Source organism: Papilio xuthus, unplaced genomic scaffold (genome assembly GCF_000836235.2).
Source record: "Papilio xuthus unplaced genomic scaffold, Pxut_1.1 DF827570.1, whole genome shotgun sequence".
Taxonomy (NCBI): Eukaryota; Metazoa; Arthropoda; class Insecta; order Lepidoptera; family Papilionidae; genus Papilio; species Papilio xuthus.
This window is the reverse complement of record NW_013531079.1, coordinates 4,163,455-4,185,566: the sequence shown is the minus strand read 5'-3', so window position 1 is coordinate 4,185,566 and position 22,112 is coordinate 4,163,455. Positions and strand designations below refer to the sequence as shown.

At 34.6% G+C, this 22,112-nt stretch overlaps 6 protein-coding genes across 6 annotated transcripts; all 6 read left to right on the top strand.

Moving 5' to 3' along the window:
- Positions 1-2,965: 2,965 nt before the first annotated feature.
- On the top strand, positions 2,966-4,934 carry LOC106118518 (uncharacterized). The gene is made up of 5 exons (XM_013313178.1): positions 2,966-3,037; positions 3,319-3,470; positions 4,111-4,282; positions 4,637-4,727; positions 4,912-4,934. Exons 2-5 carry the CDS (start codon positions 3,319-3,321, stop codon positions 4,932-4,934), a joined length of 438 nt encoding a protein of 145 aa, XP_013168632.1. The 5' UTR covers positions 2,966-3,037.
- Positions 4,935-7,291: 2,357 nt separating this feature from the next.
- On the top strand, positions 7,292-8,686 carry LOC106118603 (uncharacterized). Its single transcript, XM_013313273.1, has 3 exons — positions 7,292-7,425; positions 7,782-7,998; positions 8,316-8,686. Exons 1-3 carry the CDS (start codon positions 7,391-7,393, stop codon positions 8,655-8,657), a joined length of 594 nt encoding a protein of 197 aa, XP_013168727.1. The 5' UTR covers positions 7,292-7,390; the 3' UTR covers positions 8,658-8,686.
- A 1,296-nt stretch (positions 8,687-9,982) lies between these two features.
- On the top strand, positions 9,983-11,900 carry LOC106118597 (uncharacterized). The gene is made up of 4 exons (XM_013313267.1): positions 9,983-10,039; positions 10,534-10,671; positions 10,822-11,038; positions 11,493-11,900. The coding sequence occupies exons 1-4, from the start codon at positions 10,026-10,028 to the stop codon at positions 11,832-11,834; spliced, it is 711 nt and encodes a 236-aa protein (XP_013168721.1). The 5' UTR covers positions 9,983-10,025; the 3' UTR covers positions 11,835-11,900.
- A 1,629-nt stretch (positions 11,901-13,529) lies between these two features.
- LOC106118517 (uncharacterized) lies at positions 13,530-16,091 on the top strand. Its single transcript, XM_013313177.1, has 4 exons — positions 13,530-13,543; positions 14,297-14,434; positions 14,865-15,081; positions 15,727-16,091. The coding sequence occupies exons 1-4, from the start codon at positions 13,530-13,532 to the stop codon at positions 16,066-16,068; spliced, it is 711 nt and encodes a 236-aa protein (XP_013168631.1). The 3' UTR covers positions 16,069-16,091.
- An 851-nt stretch (positions 16,092-16,942) lies between these two features.
- Positions 16,943-18,933, top strand: LOC106118598 (uncharacterized). Its single transcript, XM_013313268.1, has 4 exons — positions 16,943-16,990; positions 17,115-17,249; positions 17,754-17,970; positions 18,567-18,933. Exons 2-4 carry the CDS (start codon positions 17,116-17,118, stop codon positions 18,909-18,911), a joined length of 696 nt encoding a protein of 231 aa, XP_013168722.1. The 5' UTR covers positions 16,943-16,990; position 17,115; the 3' UTR covers positions 18,912-18,933.
- Positions 18,934-20,284: 1,351 nt separating this feature from the next.
- LOC106118601 (uncharacterized) lies at positions 20,285-21,943 on the top strand. The gene is made up of 4 exons (XM_013313270.1): positions 20,285-20,320; positions 20,462-20,600; positions 20,980-21,196; positions 21,584-21,943. The coding sequence occupies exons 2-4, from the start codon at positions 20,464-20,466 to the stop codon at positions 21,926-21,928; spliced, it is 699 nt and encodes a 232-aa protein (XP_013168724.1). The 5' UTR covers positions 20,285-20,320; positions 20,462-20,463; the 3' UTR covers positions 21,929-21,943.
- The last annotated feature ends 169 nt before the right edge of the window (positions 21,944-22,112 follow it).

Genomic DNA, 22,112 nt, shown 5'->3' with positions numbered 1-22,112 from the left:
GATGCCGGAACCATTGGATGCAAGATGGCCACCTAGAGTCAAGTGAGTAGCAAAAAGGGAGACCTCTTTCCACCGAAACACAGATTATCTTTTAAAGGTCCTCCCCCAAAAAAAGTTGATAGACCGAAGTATACGAGTGTTGTTTTCACTTTGTTTAGAATAATTCTGACCGGGTACGTATGCATTCGTCTGTCACATCCTGTTTTTCAACACTTTAAAAGTTTCTTTATGTTTACAGCTAAGTGGATTGCATTGTCTTATTTTGAATGGACGAATGAAGTCACACTATTGTGTGTAAACATATAATTAACCTACTTGTGTAAGAAAAAGCTTTATTATGTTTAAATAGTTAACATCTTGTTCATCATCAGCTCACTATACGTCCTCACCAAGGGGCTCGGAGCCTACCCTAAGTTAGGGGTGACTAGGCCATAGTCAACCACGCAGGCCAGGTTCGGGTTGGTTGACTTCACATATATCTTTGAATTTCTTTTCAGATATATGCAGGTTGCATCACGATGTTTTCCTTCACCGTAAGAACGCCGGATAAATGGACATATGTAAAACAGAAATCGAAAAACACATTGGTACGTGGCGGGATTCGAACACAGGACCTGCAGATTGGAAATGAAGTGCTTGACCCGTGAGCCACCGACGCTCTAACTTCTTGTTACTTCATAATTAACTTCCAAAAATGATAATCATCTTACTAATATTATAAATGCGAATATTTCGTAGAAGTAATCTATAGAACGGCTGGATAGATCTCGCTGAATGCCATAGATGAACATAGTCTGGAAGAACACATAGGCTAATTAAGTTTAGTTAATTTCGCGCGGACGGTGCCGCGGGCGATATCTAGTTAGCAATAAAAAAGGGAGTACCAAAGTGAATATAGAAAAGAGAGATATTAAGCATTTAACGCGGTAGAGCTGGACCTGCGGGAGCTACAAGCGATTGACTAGCAGGAGAAGGTGCAGGACAGGTGACTTTGGAGACCTCTTGTGTTGGCTAAGATCTACTTTGGGTCGCTGCGTCAGCGGAGTAAGGAAGTCGATATCCTTAAAAAACCTACTTAAGTTAAAATTTCGTTATCATCTAAAAGATATATAAACAAGCTACAATTTTTTTAACCTATAATTGATGAGGTAAAAAACATCGTTCCAAAATGGGGGTATTTTCAAGTAAATTATAGTAAAGTCCAAATATTGTAAATGTATTAGAAACCTAATTACAAGTCACGAGGCGACTGCATTAGTGGCCTGATTTAGTTACCGGCGGTAGCTACGGAACGTAATACTGTACACTTCAGGACAAAAAAAGTTGACCCACAATTATGTTTTATTTAATTTCACCAGAAGCTTAAAAAATATTGGATTTATTCAAATAGCGTTCATCATATATGTTAAACCTTACTAATATAATATTATAAATGCTCGAATGAATGGATGGATGTTTCTTAGAAACATCTCGTGTCAAAGTTAACATAGGTGTAAAACATATTCTGGAAGAACAAATAGGCCACTAATTAAGGATTTTTAATCCCAAATGAACATAGTTGCAGGCAATAGCTAGTTGTACTATATAGTAGAAAAACTCAAATGAACTGGTTGTAATTTTTATCTATATATGTAACTCAATCATTGTTAAATAAACATATCATGCCGCTATTGCGAATAATCTCGTATAATTAATTCTTTTTTTCTGTACCAATATATATGTCCTAAAGTATACATGACAGTGGGGGCGCGCCTCAGACAATTTCCTTAAAAGCCTCGACCGAGCCCGCATTAGCTATCAATATAACGCACCCGAGGCCGCGTCGGCTAACTTAACTTTAACATGACTCGCTCATTTTATATCCAAGTTACTTACAGTGATTTCTTTAAATATCGATATTTTACACAATGTATACTAATAACCTACGAGTATGTAAGAAGCTCAGAATTTCGTCAAAATAATATACTTTTTGGAGCGTCGGTGGCTCAGGAGTTAAGCACTTGACTTGCAATCTGCAGGTCCTGGGTTCGAATCCCATATACCAATGTGTTTTTCGATTTTCGATTTACATATGTACCTTTATCTGACCTTCTTACGGTGAAGGAAAACATCGTGATGCAACCTGCACATATCTGCGAATAAATTTAAAGTTATGTGTGAAGTCAACCAACCCGCACTTGGTCAGCGTGGTTGACTATGGCCTAAATCACCCCTAACTTAGGGCAGGCTCCGAGTCCCTCAGTGGGGACGTATAGTGAGATGATGATGATGATGATGATGATGAATATACTTTTTTTATTTTAAGAAGCAGCAAACGAGCAAGCGGCCAGTGAGATAGCGAAGTGATTGCTGATCGCGTAGATAGGGGATATGTCCCCTTCCTATGAGTCTCCTACTCCGCCAAATTCACTTCTCCATTTCCTTATAAGAAAAAGGTGGGCAGGGCGTGCGGACTACAATTAGACAACGGCACACTCATCAAACTATACCCGGAATAGCTTCCACTTGACGCCTATCTTCTATATGGTCGTGGTATTGCACCTATTGGAATTCTAGGGAAGATGAACCTCAATTATAATGATTTTCGGACCTCAGGAACCCGCAAGATTTTGGGAAATTTTATTCAGAAGGGATAACGGACTCCAATGTGGTTAAACCTCCAAATAATAATACTGAATAGGCGACTGAAAGATATGTGTGTCTACTCCAAATTATTAATCAGAGAGGCATAGTACTGCCTATACTAAAACGATAATTTACATAATACGATAATTAAATTATATAATACAGTTCAACGTTTCTGACCTTGCCACCAATTTTAATGATTCCAACAGCCTTACCTTAATTTGTTTCGTCTATGACGATTTTTCCGTTCAATTCGTCTGGAGCTACGTTATTTAGATTAATTATGTATTTATCACAAACAATGTTCTTGGCGATTTTTAACGCTATTGTAAACAATACGAAAGTACTTAAAGAACGTTAGCGTTTCACTTCTCTCCATGTGTACGTGCCTTTCAACGGATCAAAATCTAAGGTACAATATTTATTGATTTTAATTTTAATCCATTATTTTTGCAATTAAGTGTAATTTATCTAATTAACCTCAAAGAAATTGTTTATTCTAATTTAGTTTTCGTCTTCTGTTTTTGGTTTTCTCTGTTGTGGAAATTTCCTAACCTTTTTCCTATATCGTTGGTTACCATCGAAACAACTATACAAAAACACATCGTCCCTTACATTTTATTTGGAAAACATAGACTAATAAGTACTTTAGCACACGTCAGTGGAATTTCAAGGTCATTACGCAAATTGCAGATGTATCGCTTCAAGCTATCCGTTATATTACTATCTCTACTTGCAAGGCTTGGACTTTCAGAGCCAAATTACTCCATACTGGACGAGAACAGTAACAGATGGCTTCCAGACGACACTCTTCTTACAGGCCTTAATACGTTATATAATAGTATGTAAGTAACACTTTATCTTTATAGCTATCATTAGCTGACGCATGCGATTCCGTTCGCGTAGGAATAAATAAAACATAATCAGTAGGCTATGTTCTACATCTATGACAAATTTCAGTGATCCATGCAGCCGTTGCGGAGATACCTCCAAACAAACATATATCCATCCAACATTTGCATTTATAAACGTATTCATTTATTTATCATATTTTGACCACCACCGGCTGCGGAATCCCATGACTCAAATAACCAGTGGTCAGGGCTGCAGAGACAAGAACATTCTCACGATGCGCGCGGTTTCTAGGATAACTGCCTTTTGTATCGGGCCCTTAATCCAACTGTTTAGCGAGAGCTTCTTGAGATGTTGGTCGAAGCTGTTCGCTATCAGTCCATTTACCGATACGACTATCGGAATAATGGTAGTCGATTTCATACGCCACATGGCGGTGACCTCGTGAGCCAAATCTAGGTATTTTAAGATATTAGTAAGATTTCTAAATTGTAGGATTTTATACAATACTTCTTCCGGAATATCTACAATAGGACATTACAACGGGCCATAACTTATACAAAGGTATTCATAACAATTTCTATTTCGAGAAGTTACATTTAAATAAATATAAATAATAGACATAAATTCCAGATCTCAAGGTTTAAAAGATGATAAGAAGAAACGTCCAATGTCAATAATCGCTGCAGCTATTGTAGAATATTTGTCATCAGATCTGATAGAGGAACAAGATAAATTAAATACAGCCTTAAACGTAATAGTGAGGAGTAGTACTTCAAAATCACAAGACTCCTTAAGAAATAAGGTAAATAGAAAGAAAAACGCATATTGTACAGTCACTGAAATCTGCGGTGTTCCACTTACAATAAACCTTCATTCTCGCAACGAGACAAACCTCTTTTTTAAGTAACCAAATAGATAGCAGCACTTAATTAATTATAATGATTTGACACACTTAATAAAGTTACATCCCATTGGTTATTGTTTGCCTGTTGTCTCTATGAGAACGAAACGTTCAAACGACTTTCGCTTTTAAGTTGGAACACCGCGAGTTTCCTCCACTGTACAAATATAAATGTATCTTCAAAGAAAACCTATTCCGTAGGAATTTGAATAAAGTCTCGTTCAATGAAAATTTAAATTATTGCTTATTTTGCAGCTTATAAATGAAAATGAAGCAACTACAAGAACTCCTGATGTTCTATTTCAAGATAATTCTAATCAGAAAGGATACGACTTTGAAGATCTTTGTAATTTTACATATAATATTATTACAGTACTTTCAGATATAAAATATATTAAAAAGAACAATATTAATTATCAATATTATAAATATAATAGTTTAACTGATGACACAGACAGACAAACTAAGAAAAACTATTCATGAAGAACTTATTTTCATTAAAATAAAAGATGCATGTTTCATTTTACTAGATAAAATGAGAATTATGCTATAAACTTGACTAGGATATCAGTTAACTTGAGGACATTTAATATTTATTTTTGATAAATATTTCAATAATGACTTAAAGACAAAGTGGACAAAACAATGTTAGTATTACGAAATTGTTTGTTTTTTTTTCGGTAGAGAAAGACTGTGTGGAACAGGACATGCGTACGAAGGGAGTGTATTCCGATATGACGGCTGATAGAGATGTATGGATAAGTAGGTTGTATTGTGCCAACATTACGGATAAAATAGTGAAGTTTAATAACGAAAATACTTTTATGTATCAACTGACTGACGTAGCTCGGAGCTTTTTTTATAACATAAGGTTGCAAACGAGCGAGCGGTCACCTGAAATCGCTGATATAGCGAAGTGACCGTTGCTCATAGACATATGCAATTGCATATGCGTTGCCTTACCTACCTTTAATCGACGGAGGAGAAGATGCACAGAAAGAAAATATATTCCCTTTCCATGCATCCTCTCATCCAGAAAGTCCACTTCCACTTCCCATCCTTTCCTTATAAGAAAAAGGTGGGAAGGGAAAGAGGACTATATTAGGCCTCGGGGACGCACACTCATCAGACTAAACGCGGAATTGCTTCCACTTGACGTCTGTCTTCTGTGTGGTCGTGGTATTTCACCGGGCGAACCGGGCCAATTCGTGTGAAGATGTTAAAGCGGGCTCTACCACTGTAGAACTGTGGTTTACCCTAAGTTAGAGGTAACTAGGCCATAGTCAACCAGGCTGGCCTAATGCGGGTTGACTACACACATATTTTTAAATTTTTATGAGTAATAATTTTAGTTGTTAATATTTTTTTGTGTTTTCTCTTGTTGAATATTCTTAACTGCCGGCAGTATAAGATATAAGATAGTCTTAATTTTGCGTTTTTTTGATTAACAAATTTTTTTTTTTTGTTTTTTGTGTGATTTCTTTTTTATATTTTTGAGTGAAAAATTGTATTAATATTCATTTTCAGTAAATTTTTTGTGTTTGCTATCGTTTCATGATTCCACTTTGTATTTTTTTAGTTTTTGTTGTATTTGTCATTTTATCATACTTGTACTTTTTCTATAATTAATATTGTACAATATTAACGAATATTATTACAATTGTATTAAGTTGGGGGATGACCGATGTTACGCGGTGTAATGTAACATGTTACACAGCGAGCATTTTGACATCGACAGGGGAAAGCAGCGGCCAACAAGCCGCTCGATGCGAATGTTACACCACGTAACGTCAGTAACCTACCTTTATACATTATGCTGTAATTAAGCTTAGTTTGTATATAAGTATAGTCTCAAATTGGATTTATTTTGTAAGGATACAATATTGTTGTAGATTAAAAAAAATTAGAACGATTAATGTAAATACCGTGTTAAAAACTAGTAACATTCTATTAAACAATAAAAATTGCCGAATTTTTTATTCCCTTTCTACTATCCTGTTCAAAATACTATATTACTTTATGTTTTTAATAAATTTGAACAAGGGCTGTAGTAAAAATTGTAAGAGAAATAAACTATTGCGCATTTTAAATTTTATTATTTAACGAAAGTGCAATTTAAACCTTTCTTTTGCAATAAAATATACCACAATCGTGTTTAATAAAATATTTTATTGTATCTTTTTAATGCCTGGTAAAGTCAATTTCACATTATGTAATTTTTTTTACCAATTTCAAATCAAGAAGGTTTTTAAATTCATCTTTATGTTTTCTTTTTCTTGGTACTATTGACAAGAAAACTTTTATTAAACAGTTCACTTCTTATTAGACGCACCGTTGTTATATTAGAGAATATAACAATGAAAAAAGCAAACATGAGTTACTGCTCATATTTTTTGTCATCTTTAGGAATCATCCTTATATTAAATGAAAATAAATTAATAGACAATAGTAAAACTTATTTTGCAATTGTTGCACAACGTAACTGCAATGCTGACAAAGAGGTAATATTATGAAATTAGTATTTTTAACATAATATAATTAAAATCTTCTAAAAGATAATTTTAAAAATTATTAACTCTAATGACAAACATAAGCTGATGTTTCATGTGACCCTTTTTTTAAATTCTTTTGTATTCTAATTTAAATTATTCAAACTTTCGTGAGATATCATAATCAACTTATATAAAAACGGCTAAACACTCACGTATATTCGTCCGGTGACGGCACCGACTAGTTTAGAGTCACTCACCCTGATGAAGGACCCCCGATGGACTCGCAACTCGGTGCATCCACCGGACGTATATACTCAAATGTTTTGCCGTTTCTTTATAAGTTTAGTATTATTTCTTTGACTTGGAACATCTTTACGATTCTGTTATATTCAAAAGAAGAAGCATTTGTTCCAGTTTATTATGGATTCTCGTATCGTTGACATTCCTGAAGCTATGCCACGGGGATTGCCATTCACACTCAAGCGATCTAAATTCAAGATGGCGTCAGGTTGACGTCATGGAGAAATACGCGCATAGCTTTCTGCAGCATCTGTATGTAAATTTATCACAACAACATTTTTAAATACTAATTTATTTAAATAATCAAAGTTTAATTCTGCTAAATACGTTTAGTAGTTTCGAGTTCTCCTAATTGAGTTCATCATAATATTAGTTAGGTGTGCTATTAAGAGACTTTGTGGTAGAACTATAAAGTCGTAAACATACTAAAAATGCGTGTATTTTTGTGACTAAACATTAGTATTATACAGTACCAACAATCGTGACACGTTGATTGTAACACATTATTGTAGCACGTTGATTGTAACACATCAATGTAACACGTTGATTGTAACACACTGGCATAATTTAGTGGCTTGCTATCATTACTCAATATATGTTCTTTTCAGGCCAGTTTTAGATGAAGAAACTTGCGATACACAAAAGCATTTCGTGGCAATATTCTCTCAAGCTTTAGTAGAATACGCTGCAAATAACATCACAGATCATATCTCTGCAGTCAAAGAAGCGGCTCATAACACTAAGAAGCTATTAGACAAGTCGTCAAACGAAGTCGGCTCTAAGCTACGTTCGATAATATCTATAATATTGTCTATTGTTGAACAGGTATTCTCTTCTATTACAATGACCGAAACAACAACATAATTCACGCCCTTAACCCAGAGGGGTATGCAGAGACCATGGACCTTCATTTGTCTTGCTTCTATATTCATATATCTTATTAATATTATAAATGCAAATGTTTAGATGGATGGATGTTTGTATGTAAGGCATCTCCGGAACGGCTCAGCAGATCTTGATGAAATTTGGCACAGATGTAGAACATTGTCTGAAACACAAAGGCTACTAATTAGGTTTTTTTTAATACTGCGTGGATGGAGTCAGAAGCGACAGCTAGTATAGTATGAAATATTATTTTTCAGCCAATAATGGACATCCAAGCTGTCTGCTCTTATAAAGTCCGTGAAAAGGAATGTTCCTCGGCATTATCAAGTATACAAGATGCAAGGTTCAAGAGATGTCCTCATTACTCTAAGAATTTAGCAATTTTCGATGGTTTTCGAAATTTAGTGAACAGCTGTGATTACAAGCAATTCTTTGATCGTATGATATCTGAAAGTTATTTTGCAGAACCTTGTGAAGCGATTGATTTCTTTATTGAAGCCGCGGCGGTTAAATATAACTCAATATTTCAATTGTTCAAGACGTTGTTTAAAAATTTAAGTAGACAACCTACGCCTTGTAGAGCTATGGTTTTCTACTAACAATTTGTTAATCAAATAACATTATTACAAACTAGATTTATTATATTTCTTATGTATTTAATTTTAATTATATTAAATGATAAAAAAATGACTTGCAATCTGCAGGTCCTGGGTTCGAATATCGTCATGTACCAATGTGTTTTTCCATTTCCGATTTACATATGTACATTTATCCGACGTTCTTACGGTGCTGGAAAACATCGTGATGCTGCACGTATCTGAGAAGTAATTCAAAGATATGTGTGAAGTCAACCAACCCGCACATGGCCAGCGTGGTTGACTATGGCCTAATCACCCATAACTTAGGGTAGGCTCCGAGCCTCTCGGTGGGGACGTATAGTGAGCGATGATGATAAAAAAATTTGGTATTAGTAAAATTGTTTTTCTCATCTAAATGTTAATGAATTTACTTCAAATAATCATAATGTAAATAAAATTTTAAATTGTTTATTGTAATAAAAATATAATTCAGTAATTCTTTTTTTTATTTTCACTTTAATTAATTTGACCACAATCCGTGGTCCACTGACGTAATGGTTAAACAAAAAGTGCAGCAAAAAAGCAAGAAATGCAAGGTAACATCATAATATGAGTAAAAATTTTATAATTTTTTCTCATCATGCCCTTTTCGGTATGTAGAGTCGGTACAGTACTCCTCCATACATCTCTATCAGCCGTCATATCTGAATCCACCTCCTTACGCATATCCTCTTTCACACACTCATTCCATACTTTTAGACATTATTAGTTAAAATCCTTTGTCGTGAATGACTTGCTTTCGTTACCAAGTCAAGTGTCAGAATAATTAGTGAGGGGACATAAACGTCGACATTTTAGCAAGGCTAGTGTTGTACCAGTACACCGGCACTGTGTCGAATTTTATCCCTAACAATAAATTTCTTTTCTCTTTCTCTACTTTTGTAGCGATCCAGAGTTGTTACAATTCCAACCTTCTACTATAACTTTTAAACTGTTTTATTTGTCTATTTCTCTATATGTTACTTTATAAGTAAAATCTACTTCTTTTCACAATATACAAATCTAACATATATCATCATCATCATCATCAGCTCACTATACGTCCCCACCGAGGGGCTCGGAGCCTTCCCTAAGTTAAGGGTGATTAGGCCATAGTCAACTAACATAACAGCTCTCTCTATCTTTTCAATAAAAATGAGTGAGATAGATGATAATTTGTTTATACACGGGTTTCAGCAGCGAGAACATTAAAATTATATGCATAATAATTAAAATGAAATCGTAATTAAAAACAAAAGAAAGATATAAAATGCTATCTTTATAATAACAATAAAAATGTACTTAAATCAATTGTGTTGTCCAGTTTCATTTCACAGTCGTCAAATTACAATGTTGACAAAGAGGTAAGTTGTTTAAAATAATCTAATAACTCATTTTATTTATGGAAATTATTTTCATTTATGTTCTACTAGATGTCGCAAGTGATTCCGTCCGCGCGAAATTAGTAGGTGTTCTTCCAGACTATGCCTCATTACTAGACATCTATGCCAAATTTTATCGAGATCCTTAGAGCCGTTCTGCAGATACTTTCTAATAAATCCATACATCCATCTAAACATTCGCATTTATAATATTAGTAAGACTAGCTATCGCCCGCGACTCTGTCCGCGCGAATTTAAATATAATTAGTAGCCTGTGTTCTTCCAGACTATGTTCTACATCTATGCCAAATTTTATCGTGATCCGTTAAGACGTTCTGGAGATACCTTCTAACAAACATCCATCTATCCATCAAAACATTCGCATTTATATTATTAGTAAGATTACTAGTGGTACTTTTAGACTTCTAATATTTTTTTGTATTCCAATTGTAAATATAATAAACGTTTGATTACAGTTTAATATGTATATTAGTGGGCGCGGCCATTTTGAATTTATGTAACGGCCAGTGTTACGTTGTGCCGGAAGATTTGAACACAAAATGGCGGCCCGCAGACGTCGTGGAACAAGTTGCTCACGACTTTTACCAGAGTTTGTATGTATTAAATAATTTATTAATCAATTTCAATCTTGATATCCTCTTGTAAGACCCTATCCTTGTTTAGTAACGCATCTGTAATTTTTAATTTGATCCATGGGCAAAGGTCATTCCAAAATTCAGCCACAACTTTTTTATTAATTGCAGAGCCCTTGGTCCGGAAGACAATGGTGATATTGAGAAGCGCTTTGTGTCAGTGTATTCCCATACCTTGTTCCTATACATCGCCAGCAACAAGACAGATGAGACGGATCGCATCAAAGACGCCGCACACCGCACCAGGAACAAACTGGATAGTAGCGCGGACCAGCTAGCTGGACCTATCCGAGCGCTGATATCTTTAGCGATGCTTATTATCGAAGGGGTCTGTTGTTTATTTTTAAACTGGTTACAGTATATTTTGGTTTAAATCCAAAATCCTTCTATTGCACTTGAGTCCATCGAGGGGGATCTAGTGGGTGAAATCCCACATAACCCTATCATCCCCTTTTAAGGTAGGGTGTCTTAGATTTCGCTCCTGACACCAAAATAGCACATAAACTATTTGGGTAGTGTTTTGCTGTATATAAGAACAATATTATAAAATAGTAGCTGTCTTTAAAAAACCTTAATAAGTAGCCTATGTGTTCTTTCAGACTATGTTCTACATCTGTACCAAATTTCATTAAGATCCGTTAAGGGGTTCTGGCGTTCAGACATACATCCATCCATCCATCTAAACATTCGTATTTTTATTAGTAAGATTAACTAAATGAAGATAATATTTAAATCGTACTTACTTTTAAGGAAATTTAATAAATATACTTCGTCTCTTCCAGCCTCTAACCGACGTTCAAGTAGCCTGTCCATACTACGTAAGACAGCATGAATGCAAAGAAATTTTATCAAAACTCCAAGCTGACAAAATAAAGCAATGTGCAGGTTATAAAGATAACATAGAGCTGTACAATAGAGCAACCAGTTTAATTAATAGTTGCGGTATGGAGAATCTTCTAGAAGAATTGGCAACAGAGAGCAACAAAGGAGGTGATATGGAGGCTATTAATCTGTTTACTGACTTCGCTTCAATCAAATATGCTAGTACTATCAGATCTTTTAGGAATATTATGCAAAGTGTGAAAAATATTCATACATCTTGTCATGTATTTTCATTTATATAAATATATATGTATTTAATTCGGTACCAAAAAGTTAAAATAGGCAAAGTTATAAAGCCTTTCTGTTTAATTTCCCAAATGTTGACATTTATATTACGAAATTTGTTAATAAAGAAAATTGAATGAAACCTATTTTCTTATGTTTGTAATTAATTTTTTAGTTCTAAGTGTCATGGAGGACATAAGTCCTATGTCCCCGTAGCGGGGCAGAGGGCGTCCACAGTGCGCTGCCAGTTCGCTCTATCTTGAGCGTTTGGTCTCGGACCATGTCAGTCCGGTTGTCTTCATGTCGGCAGCTACTGATCGCCGTCAAGTTTACTTAGGTCGGCCTCGTCTCAGTTCTAAGTGTAGTTAAGCATAATTAATAGTCATGTTTAAATTAAAAATTGATAAACCAAAAACAATATACAATATTATTTTTGTTAAAAATATTTTAATAAACAGATACAATCTGATTCAACTCATCTTGATGGGAAAAATTCCCGGTAAAAGGAGTGTTGGTCGCAGAAAAAAGCCCTGGTTGCGCTACATCCGAGAGTAGACAGGGGTTGCGAGTGCCGCCCAACTTTTTCGCCTCGCAAGAGACAAAGGAAAATATGGAGAACTGATCGCTAACCTTCGCTAGTCGGAGAGGCACCTCAAGAAGAAGAAGAAGAAAAAATATTTTAGATTTAAATGTGTTTTGATATACAGTAAAAAAATTACAAAATATCGGCTCCCTGTCATTATCTTTAACAAAACATATTACTATATAAAATATATTAATAACTTGTTTTAATCGTGGATTTTGGTCTCAGAAACCCACGCTTAAATGACGATAAATTATATCATTTTGTTACCAAATTCAGCAAGTTAAATTTAAAATTAGCAATTTCTTATTACGAGGTTAAGTAAATACCTTATTACTAAATTAATAAATAGGACTAAATTGGGAATAAACACTACTCAATCTAAGTTAAGTACATTTATTTTAATTCTTCAAGATCCTGGAACAAGTTGTCGTTAGCTCATATGTCTCCAAGAGGCTCAGGATCTCCCAAAGTTAGGGATATATAATCCATACATACTGGAAGAAGTATATTTCTAATACACATAGATCAATAGAGCATCATCATCAGCTCACTATATGACACTGAGGAGCTCGGAGCCTACCCTAAGTTACTAGGCTATAGTCAATGCTGGCTCAGTGCAGGTTGACTTCACTCATATCTTTGAATTTCTTCTCAGATATGTGCAGCATCACGATGTTTTCCTTTACCGTAAGAACGTCGGATAAATGTACATATTTAAATTGAAAATCGAAAAACACATTGGTACATGGCGAGATTCGAACCCAGGATCTGTAGACAAGTCAAGTGCTTGAACCCCTGAGTCACCGATGCTCTTCATAGTTCTCTAGTAGTTTAGTAGCTCTTTGTTTTGATATAGATTTAAATTTCTTTTACCTTATACTATGACTAAGAAAGTGGTGAGATATAAACATGCTAGCATTACTCTACGTGTCAATTAACAAACGATAAAATTTGGAAGCCATTTTGATTTCTAATTTCGGACAGTTAAACTTTCAAAAACAATATCAACTGCTATCTACTGACCAGAACGTGACTTGTGATTATTTATTAATCAAACATTAATCACGAATTCTCATTAAAACATAACCTCAAATAATATTAACAATTTTCTATCGCAAACTCTATAATGCTGTCATACAGGTAACTTCGTCAATTCTTACTAATATTATAAATGCGAAAGTAACTCTGTCTGTCCTTTCATGCAAAAACTATTGAACAGATTTAAATTAAATTTGGTAAACAGATAGTCTAGATCCAGGGGAAGGATATAGGCTACTTTTTAACGCGAAAAAGGGTTTGTAAGGGGTTGGAAATTTGTATGGAAATATCGTTATTTACAGATAGAAGCGTGAAACTTATTAGGCTGTTAGTTATAAACATTAGGGGATGAAAGTTTTTTTTTAGAATATGTAAGGTTTATGTGAATGTATTGTGAATTTAAATTGTTTTTTTATATGTATTAATGCATAAGTGTTAGTAAAATAAGTAGTCTAAATATTTTAATCTTGGAGCGTCGGTGGCTCAGTTGTCAAGAACTTGACTTGCAATCTGCAGGTCCTGGGTTCGAATTCCGCCATGTACCAATGTGTTTTTCGATTTTCGATTTACATATGTACATTTATCCGACTTTCTTACGGTGAAGGAAAACATCGTGATACATCCTGCACATATCTGAGAAGAAATTCAAAGATACGTGTGAATTCAACCAACCCGCACTTTGCCAGCGTGGTTGACTATGGCCTAATCACCCTTAACTTAGGGTAGGCTCCGAGCTCCGAGAGAGGTGGGGACGTATAGTGAGCTGGTGATGTAAATATTTTAATCTACCCAAAAGCATTTTACACGAACGAAGTCGTGGCTACAACTAGTTTTCTTAACTTGAACTCTTCACAGTCTGTTGGTGTTGTTGGTGATTGCTGTGGGATGTCATGTGTGTCATGGGCAGTGTCATACTGTGGCATCAGACCTCAACACGCAGTGGCGAGGGGCGGATGTCCTGGAACGATACGGCAGGAATTACTATAAGAGTCTGTAAGTCTTTTGAAATCTTTTTACGGCGTGATTTCAGTTGAAGGGAATGTTTTCAAAACTTGTTGATTATACTACTGAGTTTTCATTGCTGTAATACTTGTATAGAAACGTAATTTTATTTTTTTCATTCAATTTCAAGAATGTTTTAATAAGAGTCTTACAGCACTTGAAGATATTCATATATGCGACACTAGCTGTCACCCGCGACTCCGCCTTCGCGGAATTAAAAACAAACACAATTAGTAGCCTATGTGTTCTTGCAGACTATGTTTTATATGTTTTCCAAATTTCATAGAGATCCGTTCAGCCGTTCTGGAGATACCTTCAAACAAACATCCATCTAATCAGTAAGATGGTTGTAGAAAATACCTCTTTCAAAACAAGAATTTATCAACAAAGAATTAGAGATTGTAAGTTTGTTCTATTCCAGAGCACTAGGACCTGAAGATACTTGTATTAAAAGAAAGCGTTTCGCTTCAGTCTTCTCTGAAGCAGTGCTACAATACTTTAAAAGCAACATAACAGATAGAGATGAAGCTATCAGGGATGCTGTGGCAAAGACAGAGAAGGAATTATATAAACCTGCAGATGTTATTGGCAGTGAATTTAGATCTGTATTTACTTATATATATTCATTTATTGATCAGGTTTGTAAAAATAAGACCCAGTTCATTTTCACAACAGACAAATAATCTAGTAATGTCTAATTTGTATATGTAACTGCCCGCGACTCCGTCCGCGTGGTATTAAATAATATAATTAGTAGCCTATGTGTTGTTCCAGACTATGTTCTATATGTATTCCAAAATTCATCAAGATACATTCAGTCGTTCAGGAGATAACCTTATAACAAACATCCATCCATCTCTTCAATATTAGCTCACTAAACGTCCCCACTGAACGGCTACTCTAAATCAAGGGTGACTAGGCCATAGCTAGCCCATTTGCGGGTTAGTTGACTTCACACATATTTTTGAATTTCTTCTCAGATATGTGTAGTTGCACCACAATGTTTTCCTTCGCCGTAAGAACGTCGGAATAAATTTACAAAATCGAAATACATATTGGTACATAGCGGGATTCGAATCGAGGATCTGCTGGTTGCAAGTCAAGTGCGTAACCCACAGAACCCACAGTATTGGCACACAGTATTTATAGTACTTTTTCTCTTTAGTGGGTGGCTATGCCATTACTCGTTCCTCTAATATATTGTGTCAGGGATCTGGGGTGCGGGTTTTATTTTTTTTTACATTTATAATATTAGTAAGATTAAAAATAGACTTTCTTTTCAGCCTTTGACTGACGTACAAGCAGTTTGTCCTTACAATATCCGTGAAGCAGAATGTGAAAAACGTTTTAAAGAGATTCGAAATGAACGTCTTAAACGATGTCCTGGATATCGTTGGAATGTAGAGCTTTACTCCACTTTTGTATTCCTTGTTACTAATTGTGGATTCCAGAATCTTATAGTAGAATTGATGAGGGAGAGTGCTACTGGAGGTGATTTGGAGGCATTGAATTTCTTTATAGAAACCGCAGCTGTGAAATTCTCGAATGTTCTCCAGTTTATGAAAGATATATGGAAGGGTATTCAACTTTTACCATTAACATGTAAAACAATTTCTTTTCTTTGAATGTGATGATGTAAAAAAAGTTTTTTAAATTAGAATTTTGTTTTATTAACTAACTATCGCTAAAAAAGGTAATGAGTTGTCTATGTGTTCTTCCAGACTATGATCTACATCTATGCCAAATTTTATCGAGATTCATGAAGCCGTTCCGGAGATACCTTCTAACAAACATCCATCTAAACATTCGCATTTATAATATTAGTAAGAAGTAACATTAAATACTTTTGTTGATATTATTTTTATGTTTAAATGTATTTATTTCCCTTGAATCTCAGACATTCTTTTTTCCTTATCCTTAAAATCGATAATGACGTTGAATGATAATATTTTTGTAACATTTTTTGGTCAAACTGTCAGACCTGTGACCTTTTTATGTGAGGAAAATGCCTACGCATGCTTTTGCGGCGCAAAAGCGGATTATATCTGATTCGTACCGTCTTAAAGAAAGGGCAAGGACTGTAAGTGGATTTGGTGGAGGATGGGACGCATAATAAGGGGAATACTGTTTCTGTGTGTCTACTCCTCAGTCGATTAAAGGTAGGCAACGCGGCTCCAATTGCGGATGTCTATTGGCAGTAGTCGCTTCGCCATTTAGACGAATTTAGGTGGCCGCTTGCTCGTTTACAATCTTATGATATAAAAAATGCATGACGGAAGATCGACCAGGAAGAGCCCAATGCGGTGACCCTACGGGATAAGAGGGAGATGAATATAAAAGCGTATATTTTTATTTACAATTTTAGGCAAACGATTAAGAGCTTCACAGGCACGTGCTATATTAAAATATGGTTAATAATTCTTTATAGTAAAGTTAGTAATATTGCGACACGACATATAATTAAAAATTAATACGTCACGACATTCGGACATTCAAACATACAGACATTCAGACATTCTTTACAGTTATCTCCCTGGACTTGACCAAGTAAGATATTAATAAATATTAAATTAAGATTTTTTAAATTAAACACCACTCTACTTCTCAAATCTTCGTCAATTTTATTTCAGACTGTTTCGTGATCAAGAGACTTCCTCCTGCTTATTTCTAGAATGATCGTGGTCTGGACAATCGTAGTAGGCTTGCTTAGTCATTGTGGAGCTGAGAAATTGCCTATAGACAAGAATGACAAGTGGCGAGAGAACGACCTAATTCTAAAACAAATTGACAACTTCTATCTTCATTTGTAAGTACCAGAAATTTTAAGACCATGTACTAAATTTACTAGACATTTTTGCATGAAAATAATGACATTAACTAACTAAACTTGAACATTAATTAGAAGAAATAGAATATTGAAGAAATATAATAATCATATTAGAAATAGAATATTGCTCTGTTTACTAACAGTGCAATATTCTATTTCCATCTCTCACTCTCTCACAGAAAAACATCAAGGGAAGCTTTCTGCCTCTTTTCTAAAACAACCGCTAGTTGAAACTTACCGATGGTCTCAGAGACCAAAATCTTTGTATAAAACATATCGCCATCAACGTCACCAAGATTTTTGGTCTCAGAATCCCACAGTTAGTAGACTGTCTAATGAAAAATAACTATAAGAACAGTTATATCTTAATAAAATAAAAATTAAAAATAGATTCAGTTTCAGACGAAACGCAGATTTGCGTCGACTTCACGCCTGTCTTCTGTATGGTTGCTGGTATCAATTACTCTTTTTTTTTAATTCCAGAGCTCTGTATACAGAAGACAATTCAAATCAAGAGAAACGTTTCTACTCCGTAGTGTCTCTCGCTTTGTTCTTCTATGCTAAATCAAACGTCACCGATGTGGCGAGGAGTGTGAATAATTCTGCTAATATGGCTAAGCAATATCTGAACAGAACTTCCGATGTGATTGCTGGACCAATGAGAGCTCTTGTGGTCTATCTAAACTCTTTGGTGCAACAGGTAATATGACTTTTTACTTTTAAACATAGAATCCGCGAATGACGCGCTTTCGTTACCAAGTCAATTGTCAGATTGATTAGTGAGGGGACGTAAACGTTGACATTTTTATAAGTATACTGTTGCGGCATACATCGTCACAATGTCGGATTTTATTCTTAATAAAACATATTATTTGTGCATTTAATGTTGCTACTAGCTTTTTAAACTAATCCATTATTAGTGTTAATATGATAGAAATAATTGTCCCATGATTTATTCTAGTTATCGCTCGTGACTGCGTTTGCACAGAATAAAAAAAAACTTAATTAGTAGTCTATGTGTTCTTTCAGACTATGTTCTATGTAAAATTTCATTGCGATCCATTTAGCTATCTGTGAGATACCTTCTAATAAACATCTATCCATCGAAACATTCGCATTTATAATATTAGTAAGATTTAAAGTCAATTTCTTTTTAAATCCAGTCAACAATATTTAACACCGTCACTTTTACATTTTGGATGATAATGAACTTTAAATATTATCTTCGTGTCCTTCAACACATTAACCCTTATTAAGTAATCAAATATCTTAAACATCTATAATGATTATTTACAGCCAATGACAGACGTTAAAGCAAGCTGCAAACCAGAAACTGAACAAGCAGATTGCGATATCAAATTACGTGAAATGCACCAAAAGAACGAACGTAAATGCAAAGGATATTCAAAGAACATCGAATTGTATAATTTGTTGAATGAAGACAAAGATATAGAACCTCGCAAGAGATTCCTCAGGGATTTAAAACGATCGAGCATCGGAAACGATAAAGCAGCAATAACCTGGTTCCGTGCTGCGGGCAACAAACATAAAGAAATATTTAGTTTCATGAGAAAGTTATTCGACAAGTTGTTACGTGTGCACTATCCTTGTAGATATCCTTTGGTTCTTGAAGAGGATTGAAGAAATGTTATTAAATTTTATATCAAGTATTCAAACGTTTTCTTTTAACCTTTACTATATGCAAAAAAATAACCGCTTGCCACAGCTATGTTCCCGTAAAAGTCCTGTCAAAATCGGTTAAATCGTTTTGGAGATTGCCCGAAAGAAATGCGGACTTTGGGATGACAAACAAAAATTTCTAATATTATATTTTCGTTATAAGTAATTACCATGTTCAAGGAATACTTTTTATTTTATTTTACATACAGACATATAAATTTTATGAATTGTGTTTAAATAGATTGTGCAACGCGACCACTTTCTAAAAGACCGGCAACGCATCTGCAGTTCCTCTGGTTGTGAATAACCATATGTCTACGCATCACTTGCATATAACTTCATTAATATTATTCGGAAACCCTATTGGCCGGCGCGCGATGACGTTGGTCATTTGACACCACTACGGTGCGCCACTACTGTTTTTTAATTATTCACTTAACCGATGTTGTTAGCACTTAACGTTGTTACAAAATTGTTAAAATTGATTATTACACGCAAGTAAGCAATAAGAAGAAGTTTTATTTTAAATCCAAACACCATAGTTGGAGAGGATCACTTCTGAGTTTACGCCTCTCTATCGTTCCTTTCCCATAATACTCCAACGTATTAAATTGGTACATCTGATACGATATGACCTCCTTCTAACCACAATAATAGAAGAGGAGAGTAAGGGAAGGGAAGAGATGATTTTTTAATTATTTAAATCATACTAATATTATAAATGCGAATGTTTAGATGTATGTTTGTTTATTTGAAGATATCTCAAGAAAGGCTGAACGGAACACGATGTTTATAATAAGAATACATAGGCTCCTTATTAAGTTTTTTTTAATTCCGCGCGGACAGAGTCGCGGGCGACCGCTTGTTAGTTATAATTCAAATTATGTGAAGAATATTTTGTATGTATCTTTCGTGGTCATTAACAACTTAGTAACTTTTACTTTTCCTCCGACGTTCTTACGGTGAAGGAAAACACCGTGATGCAATGCAATGCATGCAATGCATATCTGAGAAGAAATTCAAAGATATGTGTGAAGTCAACCAACCCGCACTTGGCCAGCGTGGTTGACTATGGCCTAATCACCCTTAACTTAGGGTAGTCTCCGAGCCCCTCGGTGGGGACGTATAGTGAGCTGATGATGATGATGATGAATTTTTAAATAAAACTAGACATAAACCTATTGTTAGATTTAAAAACAAAAATAATAGTTATCACAACAATTTACGTTTATGTCAGTAATGAAAATATCTTGTAATAAATTTTAATTAACTTAATTATTAAAATGTTCACGATTTTAAAAAAACAACAAAGATTTTTTTTTTCATAAGTTTTATAGAACGTCATCTGAAATACTGGCAGCAAGAAAAAGGTTTTTTTGTTAAATACTTTTTACAGTATACCTCATAAAAAGAGGTGTCAAGCCTCAACTTTCTTTAAGATAATTGTTTGATTGAGTTATTTTCACTCTATGTTAAATATTGTTGGCTACACTTTCTTGTCTCTATTTCAGAAATGTCGTACATCAGTGTTGCGGTTGTTATCCTGATGTTAAGTTGGGTTTCCAGTGATCTGATACCAGGTGATATGAACAGTAAATGGCGACCTAACAATGTACTTATGAGTAACATCGATAATTACTACAGGATGTTGTACGTATATTTTAAACTTAAATATTCCAATATTATGGAGTCTTCTTCGGGATCTTGTTGTGTATTAGGTAATTAAGATCAATACGGGTTTGAAATACAGGTTTTAAAAATACAAGTACACATACTCTAGCTTTCGCCAGCGACTCCCTCTGCACGGAATTAAAAAAAAAAGCTTAATTACTAGCCTACATCGGTGCCAAATTTCAACGAGATCCATGAAGTCATTCTTGAGATCCATCCATTCAAACATTCGCATTTATAATATAATACTATTAAGATATATGCAACTTCTTTTAATGCAAGCTTCTTCAAACTCTATCAAAGGAAAGTAGATACACTATGTTTTAAGGTCAAATTTCAATAGTCTTATGTTTTACAGAGCTCTTAAAACTTCTGATGTCGACAATCGTCGGAAGCGTTTCGTATCCGTTATATCTCAAGCCTACATGTACTATGTAGCAAGTGACGAGATGGATAGAGTCAAAAGAGTACAAGAATCGGTTGCTAAAACTAAACAAGATCTGAACAAGCCAACTGACGCTATCGCGGGACAAGCAAGAGCATATTTGATTATTCTTAAAACACCTATTGATCAGGTATTAGATTAAGAAAATCCAAGTTAAATTAGAATAATTAATAATAGAAACAATTTCTTGTCAAGACCTCCCTAATCCTGTACCCCTTTAAGTGAGAACGCACTAGGCTTTAGTTATCCAAATCGAACTATTTTCCATTTAGCTTGAATTAGATTTAATTTAGGATTTAGGACACCACCAGGCACACACCAGGCTTTATATTTAGTCATTTCAGTCATCACAATTTTTTTAATAATGCGACCTTTAAAACAAACCAGCCAACTCATTCTAAGCCTATCCTTACTGATGTACTTTTCCAAATTCATATTTAAAATTCTCATTATCAAATGCAATTCTTCTCACCTCATTAAATGCAGCGTACTTTTTTTTAATCTAATATATTTCCAGCCAATAAACGACATTAAAGCGAGCTGCCCACCAAAAGCTAAACAAAAGGATTGCTTAGAGGCACTCAAGAAATATCACAAAGCAAATAGAGCTAGTTGCAAAGAATACGATAGAAATCTACGTCTATATGACAAATACATAGAATATGTCACAGATCCGGAATTCACTGATTTCGTAACGGATATATTTGCTGTATCAGATAATGGAGATAAAGCTGCATTAGCTTATTTTACATATGTTATGTTAATTGAATATCCAGAAGCGGTAGAAAAAGGAAGAGAAGCGTACAAAATGAGGGCAAATACAACATTTCCTTGCAACGTATACAATCTTCCATTGTTTTAAATTACTGATGATTTATTGGTACTTGTTGATCAATAAATAGTAAAAATTGATGGAGTTTTCTTTTTTTTAACTTAATCTAAAATACCCTTTCATTGAATCCAGCTTTTCTTTGTATCGAGGGAATCTAAAGATTCCTCCTTCTGTTTGTCCTCTGGAAAAACAGAAGTGTGTAAGACTTTACCTA